This window comes from Musa acuminata, chromosome BXJ3-6 (genome assembly GCF_036884655.1).
Source record: "Musa acuminata AAA Group cultivar baxijiao chromosome BXJ3-6, Cavendish_Baxijiao_AAA, whole genome shotgun sequence".
NCBI classification, from domain to species: domain Eukaryota; kingdom Viridiplantae; phylum Streptophyta; class Magnoliopsida; order Zingiberales; family Musaceae; genus Musa; species Musa acuminata.
The window spans coordinates 41,157,066-41,178,831 of record NC_088354.1 but is presented as its reverse complement, the minus strand read 5'-3'; the positions used below and the strand labels follow the sequence as shown (position 1 = coordinate 41,178,831).

At 37.4% G+C, this 21,766-nt stretch overlaps 1 protein-coding gene across 2 annotated transcripts; it reads left to right on the top strand.

The window, feature by feature from the left end:
- Positions 1 to 2,598: 2,598 nt before the first annotated feature.
- LOC103989995 (probable histone acetyltransferase HAC-like 1) lies at positions 2,599 to 21,709 on the top strand. 2 transcript variants are annotated; one of them, XM_009408983.2, is made up of 17 exons: positions 2,599 to 3,004; positions 3,584 to 3,971; positions 6,785 to 6,893; positions 7,144 to 7,459; positions 7,557 to 8,051; positions 8,253 to 10,033; positions 12,238 to 12,534; positions 12,639 to 12,914; positions 14,843 to 14,971; positions 15,112 to 15,312; positions 15,498 to 15,640; positions 15,730 to 16,042; positions 16,265 to 16,404; positions 17,733 to 17,811; positions 17,991 to 18,380; positions 20,921 to 21,138; positions 21,243 to 21,709. In XM_009408983.2, the coding sequence occupies exons 2-17, from the start codon at positions 3,802 to 3,804 to the stop codon at positions 21,355 to 21,357; spliced, it is 5,172 nt and encodes a 1,723-aa protein (XP_009407258.2). In that variant the 5' UTR covers positions 2,599 to 3,004; positions 3,584 to 3,801; the 3' UTR covers positions 21,358 to 21,709. The 2 variants fall into 2 exon arrangements, with proteins under 2 accessions (XP_009407258.2, XP_009407256.2); XM_009408981.3 differs by having other exon boundaries at positions 2,600 to 3,004; positions 7,551 to 8,051.
- The last annotated feature ends 57 nt before the right edge of the window (positions 21,710 to 21,766 follow it).

The following is a 21,766-nucleotide window of genomic DNA, read 5'->3' as shown; positions in this document are numbered from 1 at the left end:
ACCACTAATCATCCGAGATGCAATGGACGCCGCTCCTATTAATTCACATTACCTATTTTTTTCCTGGGGTCTCTACTTGTGCTGTACGTGGAAGGAACGAAAAGGAGAAGATTTTGGAGTCTATACATAGAACGTGACCTTCCATTTCTACAGATCACGATCTGGAAGCAGATTCGCCTATCTCCTCCATTCTACAGATGAAATGTTCTTTGTATCATAGACTTGGTCACCATACATTTAATCTGAATACAAGTGATATTCGTAATCCATTGACTTGATGAACGCAGCGTTCTTCTGCAACCTCAAAGCTTCGAGTTACACTCTCCTGCAAAACTCTGCTTTGCTGGATCAAATGAGTCGACATGTAGAGGACTTGTTGATCGAGTAGTCAACTTCGATATGTCATACGAAAGATTATTCCATGACTGATAGTCGATGGTTGATGGTTTTAGTTCCATCTGATGTCAAATTATGTCTTCTGTATAGGCTAAGTTTGATATCGTGTGCAATCATTCATATAGAAAAAACAGGATGATAGCAGCTCTCATGTATTCTCTGTTCGTGAGCCCAAAGAATACTCGACAAAACATGAGAATATATACACATGTAATTCATGAGCTTCCACATTCAAGAACTCTGTTAATTAGACTGATGCATTTATTCCTGGACACCATAAATTTCCTGATTGTGTAGGAGTTTATCTGTACCATTTCCTCTGCAAATTCAGTATCTTCTGTACCATTTCACTGCAAATTCAGCAGTGAAATTGCAGCTTTATTTTCTAGCAACATCGCCACAACAATGGACACTTTTGACACCCAAACAAGTCAAAGTTTAGTCAAGAAGAATGCTCTAAGCCATTTTCTGTCTTCCTTCCCTATTGATCTCTGGTAGACACAAGATATGTAGACAATCCTAGCAGCAGTTGCTTCTTCGACAAAGAGTTGATTATTGTGATCTTACCTTAAGGTACTGGATTGTGCCCCCCCCCCCCCCCCCCACCCCTCCCACAAGCACAAGCATTCTTCGCCTGTGTGTCGTTCGATATCCTTGAGTTGTCCGTATCTATCTGTATCTGCTTTCAGTTGAAGGAACCTATGCAAATTTATGCTGTCCAGTCCTGTGAACATGCCATTGATAACAATGATATATCCTTTTGTCCAAAAACCTCTTTTGCCACCCCCATTACTGGATCTCATCATGCTTGATCCAGACTGCTAGTAGTAGGGATTCAAAGTGTTCCTAAAAGCGAAGAAAAGCAACACAAGAACTTTTGTTTCCCCTTTATATTCACTAATCTCACCTTTAAATGTGCCCTTGAGGCCTCTGTTCTCTCCCCCCTTCCCTCTCCTCCTCTACATCCGCTTTACTTAGCTTCAGAAGCTTTGGCTGTCTTCCTTTCTCCGTTGCAGAGTAGAGAAATCTAGCTCATTCTTACATTGATGCTGTATCTGTATCACCATAACATAGTAGATGAAATGAACATCTCGATGAGGTACCATCACCCAAATCTGGTGTTGGGTCGTCTCTTCTCAGAGGCCCTTCCCGGCACAACTCCAACCTATGCGTCTTCTCCGTGGCTGCTGCCACTGAGAGGGCTTCGTAGACCCTCTCGAGGGATGTATGCATGAGATGAGATGCTGTATACGTAAGTTTTACTGAGATAATATGGATTACAATCGAGATTTTTATGATACTTGCATGAGTATGAGTTCTCGAGAGTAGCAAACACATCCCCACTTGTCCTGAGTGTGGAATTGTTGATTACATGATCCTTTTGTTCCGTTCCATTCCATTCCATTCATCTCCTATTTTGATATTATAAATTTATATCTTGTTTTTCAGTTCATTAAATATTCAAAATCTCATCTAATAAATTTAATTATTATATTAAAAAAATTCAAGATGAGTTGAACCTTAATCAGATTCGATACATTAATCTCGCTAACATGTGTTAATGAGAATCATCCTCGCAACATAATATAAAGCGATCGAACTATATAGGTTTGATATAAGATATTTTTATTAAAAATATTTTTATATTAAATAATTATAATAAAAAAACAAACCTCATGGGAGACCTCTCACTCACATCAGCAATCATTAAATCATTTCGAGAATGGTTTACCAACTTAGTAAAATAATATATCGAATGGTATCTTTTTCCTTTTCAGGTTACTAAATACGTATACATATGATATGAAGGTAATAAATAAGGTAATGTTACATACATGCTTCGAATTGTTGCATAACCTGCAGCGAAAACGTGAACGCCACAGAAATACTAATTACGTACTATCCAAATGCGCATCCGCTGGAAGCATTGGGTGATTTATACGGTCGCAGACCGCAGACCATAGGTGGGGTCCGGGGTTGCTCTGAGACTCGCATATAATCCTCCTTGGCTATCTAGTACTCGTTTGAATACCCGTATTGTAATTGGAGTCTGCCAGGTCCAGAAATGGGACCCAGGTGGGATCCGTCAACAAGTCGAATCACAAGGCAGGTGGCTCGGCGAGCGTAAATAAAGGGTGGGCAAGGTGACGTTTGCCCCTCATCGATTCGATCCACTCGGGGCTCGACGACTGTAGAAATTGCCTTCGTCCTCGATCGGGCTTTTAATCGGCGCTGCGCCACTACCAATTAAAAGGAAGAAAAAGAAATCCAAATCAGGGGACAATAAAGAATTAATTGGAGATTTCGTTTCGGAAGATCGAATCGCGGAGATCGGTCGAGAGGGAGCGTTAATTCATTGAAAGCCAAGCAAGGAATTGGTATCCCAAGAAAGGGCTTCGATTCGGCCGCCGCTGGATGCCTCCCCCCTTCCTTCCTGTCGTCGGATCTTCGGTTGGTAATTAGGGTTTTTTGGTCCAGGAACCCTCGGGGTTCCACGTTTTCCCCTTCCGTCGCCACCGTAATTGGTCGGGCAGCAGATGCGACGGCGACGAGCGAACGACGACCGGTGATCGCCGCCGCCGTGGGATCGCGTTCCCCTTCTGCATCGGTTAGTTGGGCTTGTTGCTTCTTTTAGGTTTGTCGATTGAGCGTGGTTTCGATCGATGCCGGACTGCTAGGGTTTCGTTTGGGGCTGGTGACGCGATTTGTGTTGGTTTACCTCTCTTTAGCACCTTATTACGATAGGGAAAAGAGGGGATTCTGATACGCCCGAACTGTTTTGTGATGTATCCCTGGCCGGAGTTCATGATTCTTATGCTTACTGCATGGGTTGGGCCTTCTCATAATGTCATGGCGGCTTAATTCTATCCAATTTAGGGCTCATTGATTTTTCTTTGGTATTTGTTCCAAGCGTCTAGGTTCATTTGCTGGTGTTGATAGTTGTAGTGAAGTCGGAAGAAAATAGGATCATGATCTTCATCTATGCCACAGGTGTTTGATTGTGGTCAGCTTCCCGAGGAGTAAAGACACTATGAAAATAGGAACACCTTGCATATTTATAATTTATTCAACTTAATTTTTTGCTTTCTTTTCTGGGCACACGTTTCTGTTGCTAAATGACTTACTTTACGACATGTTTTCATTTCTTTTGGTTGGATGTTCCATGCTGAATTTGGTCATTGTGCAGATCACTTATCAGGAGCCGGATGGCGTGATCAAAAACGTCAGGAGTGACCTTTCTTATTCCCAGTTATTGGGAACATCGTGTCTTCAGTTGCAATCCTGTGTCCTTTCATACTGTATGACGGTTGTATAGTGATTGGTTTTGGAGTCTTGACAATTGGGCTCGTAACTGATAAAATCTTGGCAGAAGATATCTGTGTGATTGTACCAAAAGGAAGGAAGATGAATGCACATGCTCATTTGGCTGGGCAGATCACCAATCAGATGTCCAACCAAGTGTCTGGTCCACCTCAGCAGATTGGAAATTATATGGCACCCCAGATGCAGAGTCTCGGACCTCGACCTGTAGATTCTGAACTTCAGGATCCTCGCATGACCATGCAACACAAGATGTAAGCAGTCATTACTTGGCATTCTTTCAATCATCTCACTTTCTCTGAACCTTTTGTGGAGCACGTGTTCTCAATCTTTGTCATCCACTCGCCTTGGCGGCTCAAGGTGGTACATGCAGCCTATACTAGGCGGTTTCTTGGTGATGGATTTAGAATAAAGCACTCGTTTCTATTCAGCAGCTCGTTATAGTATGAGGTTATATATCTTAACCGACATCTTCACTTGGATGATATCACACAGGCCAGCTTTATCTTAGTTGGTGGGCTACCTTCACCTTAGTTCAAGGGTTGGGTCTTCAATCCCTTGTAGGTGCTATATTCCTAGCTACATGCAAACTGTAACGTCGTCCCCTGTGGGTTGAAGAGGGCAACAAGCCTTGACGTTACAATTAGGTTCCTTTCTTGGAACCTCGGTGACTAGGGTTTGTGTTTGGATCATGGAAACTTCTTTTTTTTTTTTCAAGAGTCCTCTCTGGATCCCGCATTGATGAGAGCCTTGCACAATGGGTTACCCTTGTGGCGTTTTGATTACTCTCCATGGTTTTGTGGGCTTTTGTTAGTCCTTCTACCTAAAGCTTTGAACTATGTGTCCGTAACAAAAAAAAAGAAGACATTTTCACATATCCAACTGAGTAGTTCTGTAGCATATCTTAAGGCATGCATGATATAAGTCATTATAATTGCCTTCAAATTTAAAGTATAATCAGTAGACCTAGCATGTATCTTCCTGCCAAGCAGAACGTGTTGCCTTGCTTCTTGATTGTCCATCATGTGTTTGGCCCAGCCCAGTTCACTACTTCAATGATATTACTTATTTGACAAGTGTTTTTGTTTGTTTGTTTGAGATACCATGATGTAAGCTAATAAAGTTGTCTTAAAAATTTAAATTAAACTTATAAACATAACATAGCATATCAGCTAGCATGTATCTTCCTTCTAAGTTCATCGTGTTGCTTGGTTTCTTGGTTTCCCATAGAGGTTGGTCCAGATCAGTGAAAGACTAATTGTGGTGTCATTTATTAGACAATATTTTTTTCTGAAAATAATTTTCGTAATGTACCCTTTACTCTGTAATATAAAGCTTAAGTGTCTGATGTTGATTTATTATTACCAGAAGAATTTGCAAATTTTTTTAAATTTATATGCTGCATGCCTGTTACATGCATACATACAGAGTAAGGGATATTTCTATTGTCTATATGCTTACATAAGTGGATTTATATGGTAGATCTTCTATGAGGTATGCAATATCTGTCTGTAGATCAAAGCCAACATGGCAAAATGAAAAACTGCTACAACAATGCTATTGAAATGAACATCCGGTTGTTATAATGTATTTCCATTTTTGGCCTACTTTGATCCAGCACATTGTCTTGCCATTATATTGTCATCCAATCATATGAACCTGCTGGATCATTTGTGAGCAATATTTTGGGCATCTCAACCATAGAAATAGAACGAAATAGGAAAGGGAAAGTGTTACCTGTTAAACAAGTACAAAATGGTATTGTTTGGTATCTTACTTGTGTAATGAACATTAAACTGCAAGTTCGTTAGTTGTCAGAACCTTACATTGTCATAATCTTACAGCAGTAGCATATGGCTATGACACAAGCGAGTGTTGCCATCGTACTATGTTGTCAGTTACAAAAATAACCTCTCTGCTTGTAGCGATTAGATTGTGTGCTGCATTCACTGGACCATTGCGTTGATAGAAGTCTCATCCACTGGGCCACCCTTTTTACATGGGCTATAACACTTTATAAGATCAATGTGGCTTCTTGTATAACGCAACCTTGCATTGTCCATGTCAACTTTATAAATTACATTGCATCCAAATGATACGAAATCCTTTCTTTATAAGTGGGCATCTGTTTTCTTGTCATATTCAATTGTGTCAACAGGAGTCATTGCTACATCTGACATAACACCAGTACTGGGTTCTCTTAAGAGTAAATACTATCCAATTATATTGCCAGAAGCTAATCTTGATCTTTTCATCGAGCATTGTTTTTGAATTTGTCTTTATTTCTTGTGGTACAATGTAATAATTGGCGATATTCCTCAACGCTTAATTGTGGATGTTGTGCTCAATATCCTAGTAATTTTGCTACACTCACAAGTTGCAGAATATGGATGCAATTAATATGCTTCTACCCACAACATCTATGTGTCCATTGCATGTGATAAATTAGTGTCTTTGCCACTTCTGCATGTAAATCCATTTTTTATGCCTTGTTAGTTAGTTCTAACTTTAGGCTTGCTACTCAAGAATAAATGGAAAATATTAACTCTGATTTGGCATTCTAAACTTGCTTTACAAATTTGAGAAATTCACCACTTGGATAAAATGGAAATTATTCTTGTGGCTTGGTATATTTTATCTTAGTACACTTTTTCCCCAAAATATGTAATTTATTTGTGCTTCATGCCATGTTGGGAGAGCTTGCAATCAACATGCTGTTGGCTCTTAAGTTTTGTTGGTCCTTAGTGTAGTGCTGATTTGAGGCAAAGTGACTGCATAGTAGATTATCATGAAACTTAGAAAACTAGTTCACTGTAAGATAATCTAGCATCATCGTAATTTGTATAGGCTATAAAGGACTTTATAAAATTTTCCTATAATTGAAAAGAGTCTGAATTACCATGAATATGACTGATTTCGACATTGAAAGCTTCATTTACTTTCTAGGATGAAAAAATACAACATAAGTATCCAGTGTATTAGTATTGAAATTATGTAGCATTCTCCAAGTGTTCACATATGTGCTTCTTGATTTGTTATGACAGTTATAAATGTTTGGATGTTACAGCTACAATATTCTTCAAAGACGAAAACAAATGTTCCCTGATGAGTGGGTACGGAGGCTACCAGAGCTTGTTAAGCGTTTAGAGGAGCGTATATTCAAGGATGCTACAAGGGTAACTATCTCATTTACCAATGTTTTTTTGCACTTCTGTGGCAACTCTTTTATTGTTCAAATGCTTCATTAATCTGTTTGCTATTTTAGTCTGGAAAATTCTAGTTTAAGTGCTAGTGAGAAAGTTTCAATTCTAGATTGTTCTTTAGTTTAAAAGTTTCCTTCTTGAGGCAGCTTCACATAATAGGTTATTTTGTTCCTGCACTAAAGTCTTCACTGGTTATTTAATGCACGAATGTGTTTATGATCAGGAAGAATATTTAAATTTAGCCTCGGAACCAGTTGAGATTCGTTTATTCTCTATAATAAAGAATGTCCTCAACCACAATCGACCTTTATCACATCATATTACATCTTCTTCCACCGTAAGTACAATGATCCCGACTCCTGGTGTACCAAACAATGGCAGCACTCATGCTATGATTCCGGTTCAGCCAGAGAATCCTACAATTGCCACCAGCAACACAGCTATTGCATCTCAAACTGCAGCAAACACAGGAAACTTACTTATAAATGCTAATGGCCCAACTGATGCGGGAAATAGTGCCTCCTTTAATGCTTCAGATGGTAAGTTCTGGGTATAGTTATTCTTGTTAATAACCTTTGCATATCTTCTGTTGCTGTTGATTGATTTGTACTTCTTGTACTTATGTTGTAGGAACAGTATCTAGTGGCTACCAGCAGCAATCTGCGACTTTTACTCTTGGTTCAGGTGGAAGTAATATAATGTCCTCAATGGCTTCAACCAACATACCAAGACAATTTGGTCAGATGATACCAACCCCTGGACTTAATAGTCAGCAGGCAATATCTGCAAACTCTGACTGTTCTAGTGGAGCTGGATTTTCTAGCAATGAGCCTTCTGTGGCTCCACAGTCAGTCCATCAAAAGAAATATGTTTCCAGTCAAAACAGTCATATATCACATAATCTTGGTGCTCAAATTGGTGGTGGAATGAGATCCAATGTCTTGCACAAGGGTTCCTCTTATGGATTCTCAAATGGGCTTGCAAATGGTGCATTGGGATTAATTGGGGACAACATGCAACTAAGTGGGCCTACAGCATCAGATGGTTTCCTAAGTCCTGCTCCTTATGCTAGTTCTTCAAAGCCTCTGCTGCAGAACTTTGATCAGCAACATCATCAATCGAGGATACCAAGTAATTTCTCCCTTAATCATTAGCAACTCAATTTATACATGTTTACTTCTCTAGCTAGCTGCTGATGTAGTTAGTTTCCATCAGATGCCTTTTAAATAAAATATCTTTGTTTGTAGCTATATGTTAATTAACCTTTCTACTATTAATCTGTGAATTTGATAGTTATAACAAACTTAGAGGTGTAGCTTTTTTTCTCTACAGCATCATTATCACAGCAAATATTACCTAACATTGATGGTAATACAGCAAAGGCAAATGATGTAAAACACTCTGAGACCTTTCATGGACCTGATTTATCTGGTTTATCTGCTATGAGTAACATGAGTTCTGTAAATTTGCATCCCAAGGCAAGAACAAACTCAGGGTTTCTAAACCATCATGCTAGTTTACAATCAATGAGACTTCCGCTGAATGTGAGACCCCAAATGACTGATCAATCAGAGAATATAAGTTACCACTCATCACAGTCAGCCAGGGAACATCTACTGCAATCACAACAGCATGTGCAGCAATCTTCGCAACAGCCTAATCAAGCTTATGCACCATTTCCTCAGAACCAGCATCAGCTACTGCAGAGACATCAGCAAAGTATGCAGCATCAACAACTTATAGTAAATACTGATTCTTTGAGGAAGTCCTTGGTAACTTCTCATTTTGGTGAGCAGCTAATGCCTGGTTATGCGGATGTAACCTGTTCTGACACTTTGATTCAGTCAGCAGCTCAACAGGTCCGACCTCCAGAAGTACAGTCTCAATACCAGCAGAATTCTTCTTCCGGAGATCATTCTAAAAGTGCTCAATTACTTGGTCATTTGCCCAGCTCTCAAGATTTTCATGTCCCAGTTTCAGAGGGTTTACAGCAGTTGCATCCACACCTGCAATCTGATGGATTTTCAAACAAGTTTGGTCGATTATCTAGCGGATCGCAAGCAGAAGAACTCCTTCAGTTTGAGTGGCATCCACAGCCACTACAAGCACAGATGCTAGACAAACCACCAGGCCAACAACCACAGGAGGAGTTTCATCAAAGAATAGCAGGACAAAATGAGGCTCAGCTGTTGCACCTCTCTGCTAGAGAATCGGATGCTGAACATGGAGACTCTATAAAACAACAAAACTATTTGAAGCAAATAAGGTGGTTACTATTTCTGCATCATGCTCGCAGGTGTCCGGCACCAAAAGGACTATGTACAGAAACTAATTGCATAAAAGTTCAGGAGTTGATTTGCCATATGGATACCTGTAAGAGTGAGTTGTGTAAGTTTCCACGCTGTTCCCAGTCTAGGAAACTTGTCAAGCATATCCGTACTTGCCAAGCAGCCGATTGTCCTGTCTGCACTCCAGTACATGATCATATAGCAGCAAACTATAAGGCCCATGCTCGTGCTTTATCTAATACTAGTGTGGTATTTGAAATTAAAGCTAATTCTGATGGAATGAAAAAAGACACAGTGCCTACTGAAAATTCCGAGGACTGGCAGTCTGCATCAAAGCGCATGAAGGTTCAACATGCATCTCCTTTTTTCCCTAAAAGTGAAACTTCACTAGTCTGTGCTCCTTCTGGGAACCAACCTTATGATTTCCAAGAGGTGCAGTCCTTGGAGTGCAAACAAACCGGTCTGAAAATGTCTGCTAATTCTGGGGTCATTGTAAAGATGGATGGAACTTCTGGCTCTGGACAAGAAAAGATACCAGTCTTTGGCAGTGACATTGATGGGAATATGAGTTTGCCAAGCTGTGAAAAAGATCCTGATGTTTCTAACACTGTTGACTCTCATGTCAAACAAGAAATTATGGTGGTTGATGAAGTTCTGGATCAGGCTGCTGCTGGAATCAAGCAGGATCCAGATAACCCTCCAACAGATCAAGTAACTGCAAGTAAATCAGGGAAACCAAAAATAAAAGGTGTTTCATTGACTGAACTGTTCACCCCAGAACAAATTAAGGAGCATATAATTGGTTTGAGGCGATGGGTTGGTCAGGTTAGGTTTCTTGCATTACTTATCCAAAATTTAACTGATAATTTTCTTAAGCTCAAAGCTTCACGAGGCATATTATTTCATGCCCCCTTTGATTGTTCTTCGATGGCCATCTGTTGTATAACAACAAATTTGTTTATTTTTTAGTTTTTTTATTGATGATTGTTTTAGATAACTATAATAGTCTTCACCAAATTGTTTCTACCTTTTTTCGATTAAGAAGATTACATCTTATTGATGCATAAGCCTTATATTGTTGGCTATTCAATACTTTACAGAGCTGCTGAAATGTTTGTTTTGCTACTGTAATGCCTTTGACTTCTAACCTTTTGTTTTTCTGTTTCCTGAGCTAACAGATCTTCAATGTATGTGATATTGTTTACCTCAAACAATTATTTTAATTGTGACATCAAAAGCTGAAGATGTTGAGCTTACATCTCAGTGTGTATTTGTTTTACATGGGAGTAATTGGATGTTTGATATGATTCATATGTTTGCTAGTCAACTATGACATGTGCTTACTTATTGGACTGTAAATGCATCTGTACAAACTTTGTGAATCTTTTATCACAACTTCTGCAAACATCATCAGACTATTGGTTGCCAAGGTTTCTTTAAGATTTTCACTTGACGTATATTATAGATGTTGGATTTGTTTTTAAAAGGTTAACACTCAGTGCTGGAACTGTTGAAAAATAAGATATAAACAAATACTTTTAATGTTTGGGGTACTTATATTTGTTCCACCATTCTATTTTCTGGGCAAAGTTTACAAGCATCTGTTGCACCAGCTTATTCCAACGGACCAGCATGGACATAAATGGATGCTGTTTTTGAAGCAATCATTGCTATTTTCTGGAATAAAAGTGTGCTGATACCCTTTTGCCACAGTATAATTCCAACCAACACTGGCCGATAGGCGGAGGCCTGCCTTTGGCACCACCAGTACGATTCCAGTGTCATGGGTTCCAACTTGTTTTCTTGGCTAAGTTGTGCCAGTCGGCACAACCATTCTTGGAGTGACGTGCTATAAAAATGCTATACCAAACATTCTAACTAAAGAATTATAAATAATATCCATATAGGCTTAAGATATTTGTGCCAACCTACAAGACATGGGACTTTTTTTTCTCCCTCTTTAGTTATCTCTTTGAAAATGTGAGTTGATGAACTTAGCCAGTGTAGACAAGTCAATAGACTGTTCTACTAGCAGAACCAATCAATATTTCAAGTCTGTAAATGAAATCAAGAGACACTCTGGCTACTGCATGCTTATGCATAAATTATACACTCACTTTGTAGTGTTTTTGTTCGACCAGGTTGTATTATATTCATGATAAATTTATCATGTGACTTGTATAGCTTGGAGTTCGTAGTAGCACTGATTATCTATGTTTTCTCTCTGACAACAAATACTGATCCAAGATTCTTGATATAGTTGGACAGTAGTATTTTTTATATGTTATATTTTATGATGTCTTTTTATACTTATTGCAAAATTTTCTCACCTTGTACTACATAGTTCCTTGATTTTTAACAATCTGTTTAATCGAGGAGTTTCTTTTCTCATTAATATATTCGAATTTATGCAAATTAAGAAAGTAAAAAAAAGTAGAAAAGATAATGTAGAGTTGCAGTTACTGTTCAATCAAAATAAAGTTTTTCAAAAATCGCCAGGAAACTTGTATTGGAAAACTATGGTGGAGTTTGTTCTGTGTTATGGCTTATCCATTCTGTTGAGCATTTGAACTCACCAATATTCAAAGTTAGCATTCCACTGACTTGACAGCATTATACATATGCTACATGGCATCTGTGGTGGATGCTTCATTTCTTTGGGTAAGGCATATAAGGCTGAACTGGTCTCACTTAAATGATGATGGATTCATCGGAACGGAGTTGTAATTAGTATGTAAATAATGCACTTGAAACAAGGAATTTAACAATATCTATCTTCTACTTTTCGTCATTTGTCAGATGCTGCTTGGTCCGTCTTCCTTTCCCCACCCATCTTTCTTCTCTTTTCTTTATTTGTGGACAGTATTATGGATGTTATTGTTTACATGTGTATGAAGGTATTTTGGTCAATGCATGTTGAAGTTGCAAATTGATTAACTTCCATCACAAACTCTTTGTGACCATGCTAGGAACTGCTAGTATTATTTTAATCAGACATGAGTAAATATTATCAGTTTCTTGTTTGGCAGAGTAAGGCTAAAGCTGAGAAGAATCAAGCAATGGAGCGCTCAATGACTGAGAACTCGTGTCAGCTTTGTGCAGTGGAAAAGCTCACTTTTGAACCCCCTCCAATATATTGTTCTCCTTGTGGTGCTCGAATAAAGCGAAATGCATTTTATTATACAATTGGAAGTGGTGAAACTCGTCACTACTTCTGTATCCCATGCTATAATGAGGCTCGTGGTGAGACTATAGAAGCTGAAGGATCTACATTCTTGAAGACAAAGCTTGAAAAGAAGAGAAATGATGAGGAAACTGAAGAATGGGTAAATCTCTGCTTTGTATTTTCATTTTATTTTCCTTTTTTTTCCTTTGAGATTTAGATTCTGATGTGTGTGAAAGCTCAAACATACTCTATGTTTCATTATAGTGGGTGCAATGTGATAAATGTGAAGCTTGGCAACATCAAATATGTGCTCTATTCAATGGTCGAAGAAATGATGGAGAAGCTGAATACACTTGCCCTAATTGCTATGTAGAGGAGATAGAAAGAGGTGAACGCAAGCCCTTATCTCAGAGTGCTGTTCTTGGTGCAAAAGATTTGCCAAGAACCATACTCAGTGATCACATAGAACAACGGCTTTTCAGACGGTTGAAGCAGGAGAAGCAAGAGAGAGCCAAGCATCTGGGGAAAAATTTTGATGATGTGAGTAGAACATTGGTTTTGCATTTCCTTCTTGCATAATATAGTTTGATCTAAACTTAGAAGGGACATGAAAGATATTCTGATAACTAGAACTGAAAATTTCATTTCCTTGTATGTTAATGATGATTCATAAACGGTGTTGAAAAACCTCCATTTGTTTTTGGACAAATTCTATGAAATTGTCAACAGATGACATCGAATGCCAGTTGAGCTACATCTGGCCATTGTCTCAGTTCCTTTTCTCTTTGCTTTTTGATGTATTGCATCTCTTCTTATCCAAATCTTTGTGTTATTTTTTATTATATCTCAGATGCAATTGGTTGATATAGGCATATAGCTACCGTCCTTTTTTCCAGATAGACATAGCTGCTGATTACTTTGATTAAACCTTAAGATCTTCTGGACCAATCATTCTGCATTTCACATATCATCTTTTTTGTGCCTGCAATAGGTTGTACTATTGTTTAGAACTTATAGTAAGACATCATGTTCTATTTTAGATTAGTCTGATGCCTGATAATATTAGCATGATTTTCCCTCTTTTACAAATTCCTACCATTTATTCATCAGATGGCTCACTATTCTATATCAGTCTATTAAAATTTGACCTCAATTGGAATTCTAAAATTCCTGCTATAGATAATGTGAAAAAGATTTAAGAGTGACTTGGCCTCCTTTAACCCTTTACTAGTCAACTTGAGTAGACATAATTAGAGTAGAATTAGGGCGCTAAATAAGTTGATCTGTGATGTCCACTGTCTTGTACAGTGGTTGTCAAGACTAGTATTCAACTCCAGGTCAGACAAGGATATCTTGTCTAGTCTTATTTAGAATTCAATGAGATATATAAATATACTGTTGAAAACTTACCATATCTAAACTAACATTAACCGAGTATTATTTAAATAAAAAGACAATACTAAGACATTAGAAACACTCAAGCAAAAAGAAAGAATGCTTAAAAAATAATTATAGGACCTAACTACTCTGTATGGAAATAAGACCTAATCTAGACCTATACTGCACATATCCAAGTCCTATGAATACTGTGCACAAGACTCCAATGCAACCTGCAAAAAAGTGATGCCTTTTTCAATATCATGAATCATCCAACTTCCAATATAACTGCCTTGCCATGGACCATCACTCATCCAGTATTTATCTGGCATTGCAACCATTATCTATATTGTATGTAGCTTAATCAAGGCATTCTGACTGGTCTTACTTAGATCTTGTGTACCTAAATCTGAAAATGTTGAGATATTTCTGCCTGGCTGATTTTTGCTGAAATCGTCTGGTCCATGAACATTGGTCGGACCAGTCAATACCCGTCGTACCATACTGTTTCAGCCGAAATCACAGTCTTTGCTTTCTTGTTCACATGTCAATCTATTACAAGAAGAGTTACTGTCATTTTTTCTGAGTTGATTGTCTATTTTGTGCCACATATATGCGTTGGTTTTCTTTTTTTGAGTTCTATTTCATTTTTTATATAGACATAGAACTCAGTTTTATTATCCTGGTATAATGGAACATATTCAGGTGCCGAATTCGATTTACTTTTTAGCTGCTTCATGCCAACATATATCTATTTATTTCTGTAGGGTCAGTTTGTGACAATGAGAATTATGCATATTTTAATTATTGTTTGTTGTCCTTTATGAATGTATTTATTTAGGTGTGATCTTATCAACCATTGTTTTTATGGAGTTTTGCCTAGGTGATTTATTATTATGCTAAGATCTTTGATTATAGTTAGTATTGCAGAACTTAGTTTTTAGCTTCTTTCTGAATATTTAATGCATCTTCTCATTTATGTGACAAAAAGTTGTTTTCTCCCTTTTATTTGTTCCAATACTTTTATTTATATTTTTTAATTAAAGATGGTAAATTTCTTTATAAGTTCATACTTCTTTTCCATACTTTAGGTGCCTGGGGCTGAAGGGCTTGTAATTAGAGTTGTATCATCTGTTGACAAAAAGTTGGAAGTAAAGCAGCGATTTCTAGAGATATTTCATGAGGAAAATTACCCTAAAGAGTTTCCTTATAAGTCCAAGGTACAAAAACTGCATTCTCAATAAACTGCTGAAACATGTGCTTCTTATTGTTTTATGCTGAAGGAATTTACCAAACTTCCAAAGAAATAGTTCATCTCCATGTTGAAATCTGCAAGCTCTAAATTTGTGTTTTTTTCCAGGCCATATTATTGTTTCAAAAGATAGAAGGTGTAGAAGTATGCCTATTTGGGATGTATGTTCAGGAATTTGGTTCAGAATGCTCTTTTCCTAACCAGCGGCGCGTCTATCTTTCATATTTAGACTCTGTCAAGTACTTCAGGCCTGAGATCAAAACAGTGACTGGGGAAGCTTTACGTACTTTTGTTTATCATGAAATTCTGGTACTTTGACTTCAGTGGCCTTTTATTTTTTTCATGTTATAAATATAATTGAAAAAAGTTCCATCATATATTAATGATCACATGTTTGTTTTCTCTAAAAGCAATGATGACTGTGTACTTTAGTCTTTTTTTTATTTCAATTTATTTTTTAGCAATAACATGTTTCCATTTATATGTCGCTCCAGATCGGATATCTTGAATACTGCAAGATACGGGGGTTCACCAGCTGTTACATTTGGGCATGTCCTCCTTTAAAGGGTGAGGACTACATATTGTATTGCCATCCTGAGATTCAGAAAACTCCGAAATCTGACAAACTCAGGGAGTGGTAAGCTTAAAGGTGTTCAAATCATTTCTTTTCTTTCAGATTTCATTATTTGCTATGCACTGCATTATTTGTTTTTTTTTCTTTATCAGGTACTTGACTATGCTTCGAAAAGCTTCTAAGGAGAATATTGTTGTCGACCTGACTAACTTGTATGATCATTTTTTTGTGACAATGGGGGAGTGCAAGGCTAAAATAACTGCAGCTCGTTTGCCATACTTCGATGGAGATTATTGGCCTGGTGCAGCTGAGGATCTGATCAACCAGCTTCGCCAAGAAGAAGATGGTCGCAAACAAATGAAAAAGGGAAAAACCAAAAAGACTATTACGAAAAGGGCTCTGAAAGCTGCTGGTCATTCTGATCTTTCTGGAAATGCCTCTAAGGATGCTTTATTGATGCAAAAAGTAATTTTCTTTTACTTGGTTATTCTATTATTTGGTAACTGAATTTTCAAGTATCAAGTATCATCTTACAATAATCTTATAAAACCTTGGTTGTGGTTTTTTGCTGGTGGTCTCAAAATGATCATGAGTTTTATTTCTTGTATGCTTAATTATTCCAGAACTTTTACATTTGTACTGAACACCACTTTCCTGGCTCTCTTAACATTTTGTTTTCTTACACAGCTTGGTGAAACCATATGCCCCATGAAAGAAGACTTTATAATGGTCCATTTGCAGCATGCTTGCACACATTGTTGCATGCTACTGGTATGTGGGACACGATGGGCTTGTAGTCAATGTAAAAACTTTCAACTTTGTGACAAGTAAGTATCAATCCACAAGGCAGCATTTTTTTATTCTGATGAACTAATATATTATGAAAATCAAAGAAAAAAGTGCAAAATTAAGTGCCCTTCGTAAAGTGGTGGCAAAAATCCAGGAAGTATAGGTGCTAGAAGTGAGATTTATATATAGTCTATATGTCTAAGATGAATTGGATGTTGTTTCTCAATGCTAGAATTGCTGTTTTTTATCTTTGTTAATGTGCTTGTCCTCAATACATGGGTTATTTATTATTTCTAGAAGCGCAGGAGATAGTTTGTGAAGAATGTTGTTTTCCTTTCTGTTCCTCCATGTCTTGTCTCTTCTCTCATTGTTTACTTCTTAAATTGCTAGAGAAAAGAAAACTATTAGTCAAATGGAAAATTTAACAAATCAATGTGCTTTTAAACAATTACTTGAGTTTGAAAGCTATACCACTACTTCATAAATGATCTGCTTCTATACTCGTAATCATAAGCATCTACCCTTTTTTACTATTGAGTTGATTGCTCACATATCATGACTCATCATTCCTTCAAAAAGAGGTTCGGCCTTGCCTCATTTATCCTTGTTTAACTAATCATTTATGCAAGGCCAGAAGTTTGGAAAATACAGAAATGCAATCAAATAATTCTATGCAACAATGTTGTGCAGATTGTGCTCCTATGATATGGTAGAGGCTAGAAAGTCCTTGTTTATGAATTTCGGATGACATTGCTATTCCTTAAAATAATACTCTGTCATTGTCCTTCTAAAATTATTATACTTAATTTGGTCCTCTTTTTAAACTACCAGCCTTAAAAGTGCCTCTCTCGTTTCTTATTTTTAATGCCATTCTATATGATCCTTCTAATAGAGTTGACAAGCCTTCAATTTTCAATCGAATGATTCCGGACTTCTAGTGACTCTAAAATTGACCAAATTTGTTACTTCTAAATAGGAGGCAACCACATGCTTGATGCTTGCACACTAATATGGTGTCTGGAAGTTCAATTCTGTTTTCCTTTTTAGTTCTTTTACCCCCTCCTAGTCATGCCTTTCAAAGTTAACCTACTTGAGTGAATGATTTTTCTCTTATTAGTATGGTCCATAGAGTGGTTTTGGACCCTAATGTGGGTATCTTACCGGTACAATATAACACAAAATAATACTAGATTGATGTGATTCATACATTAATCATGAACTAGTGTGTGGTTAAAAGTCTAGTTGAGATTGGTAAAGAGTTGCTCTAATTGACTTTCTTGTGTGCAACCATGTGTGGTTATATTAATTATTAAAGGAGCTGAATATATTGGAGTTCTCAATTTGATTGGTTTATATCTGATTGTAGGTGTCATGAAGCAGAACAAAGAGTTGATGAAAGAGAGAGACATCCTACTAACAGTAGGGAAAAGCATATGCTTTATCCAGTGAGTTCTTGTGACAGAAGTCTTACTCTAACTGTTTTCAATTTTAAAATTTTCTGTGTTCACGCGTGCATTTCTTATAAAGCAACATGTGTATGTTTGTGGATAAGTTGGATGGCTGTGTACATATGTTTTGCTTATTTTACGAGAACTTTGACCACTAACATATGTATGCCCTGTAGGTTGAAATTAATGATGTCACTCAGGATACAAAGGACAAAGATGATATCCTAGAAAGTGAGTTTTTTGACACTAGGCAGGCATTTTTGAGTCTTTGTCAAGGAAACCATTATCAATATGATACTCTAAGGCGTGCTAAGCATTCATCGATGATGATCTTATATCACCTCCATAATCCTACTGCGCCGGCTTTTGTAACCACATGCATTGTCTGCCACCATGATATCGAAGCTGGTCTGGGCTGGCGTTGTGAAAGTTGTCCGGATTTTGATGTATGCAATGCTTGTTATCAGAAAGGTGGTATTGATCATGTTCATAAGTTGACTAATCATCCATCGATGGCTGATCGTGATGCCCAGAATAAAGAAGCTCGGGCAAAACGAGTTTTACAGGTAAGTTTTATTGATTAAAATTTTCAAATGTATTTTAGATAACATCAAGTCTTAGGAATATTATTTTTTTCATATTAGTTCTTAGTTACTGTTACACTGTTGTTTCCCTATTTTGAGATTGGTCATAACCTTTTAGAGGCATTATATTATTGTGTTGCTTTAGTAAGAACTTCTACAATTTGTTTTAGTTTTGCTTATTGTAATGACATTGTTAAAAGATTCAATAGTATTTTATATCTGATAATTTTGATATCTGCATGACTGTCTGTTAAAGAGGATTTGCAGCAGCTTCATTGCATCATTTTTTATGTACTTTTGATGGCATGCTTAACTTGTACTACTACAAAATTATAGGATGCATCTTCTTTTTTATAGTCCATAAGAACTGATAAAATTCTATCCTCAGAATCAATTATTGATCAACATTACACTTTGTCCTAAATTTTGCAGACCATTATCCTAACCTACAAATCAAGACCAATTTACCTGATGTAGCTTGCTTTTGATAATTATGCATGTTGTTTACAAATGCCAAGTTTGCATTCCTCGTGAAAAGATGTTGATGAAAAAATTATTTCATTGTGTATATTAGATCTAAATATGACTAAAACATAATAAGCATATTCTTATACCGTGGTCTTATGCAATTGAAGTTAACATTTTCTTCAATGTGGAAAAGCATTGGTATATGTCAATGGTTTGGTCATTAATGAGATGATTTGCAGTTGTTAGAAAATAACTGTGGACACTAGATTGTTAGATAAATTGATAAAGCCAATGGAGGCATGGATCTTTTTATAAAGATTATCTTTTTTTAGTTGCTGAATTTTCTATATCTTTGAGATGAGCAAACAAAGAGGAGTTGTAAATTGTCATGACTCGACCTGATGGGTTAATTGACATGTTAACTTCGTTGAGTCTGAATCATTAGTTCATAATACTTAAGTCGAAGTTAACTATAATACACTCAACCTTGATAAGTCAATCTTAGTATTTGTCCACTCTCTATGTGGTCCTAAATTGTGATGCTATAATCTCCCTTGCTTAAGGCTTGATGTCCTCGTCAACATAGCCCAGAATTATACCCTAGTACGGTGCATATGAAGCATGGCCCTGTGGTGGTTCTAGTCCATGATGCGTTCTTTGACCCTTCCATGGGTAATCCTTTCCTACTCAAGCCTCTAATCATGCCCTAATACAGTTAGATAAATGACATGTTAAGCATATCTGGCCTATTAACTTTGTTGAGCTTGAACCATCGGCCCAAAATACATAAGCCCAAGTTAATAATAGTACATCCATCAACCTGTTATACATCTATCTGAGTCTTAACCTACTTTCGCTGTGAGACTAAATTAGTGTTGGAATCTTCCCCATTTAAGGGCTTGATATTTTCGTCAAAATCCAACTTAACCCAAAATCAAATAATAACATGATGCATGTGAGGCATTGTTCAGTGATAGCTTCATGCAATAACATGCACTCATGATCTCATTTACGGGGAGTCCTTTCCTACTCGAGTCTCTCGTCATGTTCTAGTACTAAGTTGGCTCTAAGACCAATTATCACGATCGACCTGATGATGTAATTGCCTTGTTAATTTTATTGAGTCTGAACCACTAATCCGAAATTCTTAAGCTGAACAAAAATACTTAAACTAAAGTTAATAGTAGTACACCCATCAAATACTTGTAGGCCAATCTTAGTATTTGCTCACTTCCAATTTGGGAATAAATCAGGGTGTTAAAATGTAAATAAGCAACCAAATGCCTTAAGCGTTCCTCGCTTTCTGCATTCATTCATTATACATTTTATTTGTGTTGTCTTTAGCTCTCTCAAGAGCAAACCATGCTTAACTGAGATTGTTTGACTCTTTCTATCATCATGATACCCCTTTCGTCTAGCATATATATATTGTCATGTGTTTACTAAATCCTGCATGGTCAACATTTCTGCTTGCTAGTTCTAGTTCTGCAATATGCATATGCAAAATCGATGCGCAAACATTTTGCACATTTTTTAGTGGCATCATCTTGTGCATGTGTGCAAGCAAATAAGCTTGCCGAGGAAAACATGTATTGTATTTTCTCATACTTATTGTTTATGTTATCCAGATCCACATATCTGTTTCCATTTACAGGATCTGACTTTCCCTAGACTGTAAACATAAATAGATTGTGTTGGCCAAGGTTTGTTCCTTGCAATTGAAGGCCCAATTACTATTACCTTAGAGAAACTCTTTCTAAAATTAGTAGCCTGTCACTTTTTTATTTAGCTTGCTCAATGACCTTGGTTGATTTATTATTTTGGTCTACATCATGCTTCTACTGATATTGATTGGCAATTGCTTGTGCATCATGTAATGAAAACATCACTTAAAAAGCAATGGATGTATGACTTGCAGTGCTTAACATCAACTGTTGTGGCACTACGAAGTTATAAGACTGCTCTTAAACTGTAATTGAAGTTCTCTGTTGTTTGGTTTGAGTTCAAAGAGTTCTGCACTGTTATGTGCTCACTTGTCTTCTTCTGTACCGCAGCTTAGAAAAATGCTAGATCTTTTGGTCCATGCATCGCAGTGTCGGTCTCCTCAATGCCAATATCCAAACTGCCGTAAAGTCAAAGGTCTTTTCCGCCATGGAATACAGTGCAGGACGCGTGCTTCGGGAGGTTGTGTTCTATGTAAGAAGATGTGGTATCTGCTTCAAATACATTCCCGCGCTTGCAAAGAATCAGAATGCAGTGTACCACGGTGCAGGTACCTTTGATGACTCGATATGTTTTATTCTGCTTGATCACTTGGGTGCTGTTGCTTGCCGTTGGTACCATGGAAAAATTGACCTCGTCTTTTCAATTCTCCAGGGATCTGAAGGAACACTTGAGAAGATTGCAGCAGCAATCTGATTCCCGGCGGAGGGCTGCCGTAATGGAGATGATGAGACAGCGAGCTGCTGAGGTTGCCGCCAATTCTGGATAGCAAACTGTACAGTAAAGGTTTTTGTTAGCCAGGGATCAACAGGAATGTAGCTGCCAGTCGACGAAGATCCGCCGTCTGAATGTGCCAGCCAGCGATGGTTTCACAGATCTGAATACGACTGACGGACCGATGTGCATGGCATGGCATGGCATACGATCAAAATCTATAGGAGTGGGAAAGCGGACTGGCTACAGAAAGTTTGTTTGCTGCGCTAACCAAATCAGCTTAAGGTAATTCTTTGATTTAACAAGCAGCAGTGCTCCACCATACATGGAGGTACGGATGGATGGTGGTTGTATTATAGATGTTCTAATTAATCGATTTCTGAGCTTTAAAATCAGTGTTTTATTTATTTCTCCTGTTTATGTGTCCGGTTGGATGGAGGTGTCCTTTTTCCCTTTGCCCTTTG

Bases quoted from the DNA above. Each gene is read 5' to 3' on its own strand.
- LOC103989995 (XM_009408981.3), top strand. From the start codon at position 3,802: ATGAATGCACATGCTCATTTGGCTGGGCAGATCACCAATCAGATGTCC. The intron at 12,535-12,638 runs GTAAATCTCTGC...GTTTCATTATAG, and splicing joins ATGAGGAAACTGAAGAATGG to TGGGTGCAATGTGATAAATG. The intron at 16,405-17,732 runs GTAAGTATCAAT...ATCTGATTGTAG, and splicing joins AACTTTCAACTTTGTGACAA to GTGTCATGAAGCAGAACAAA.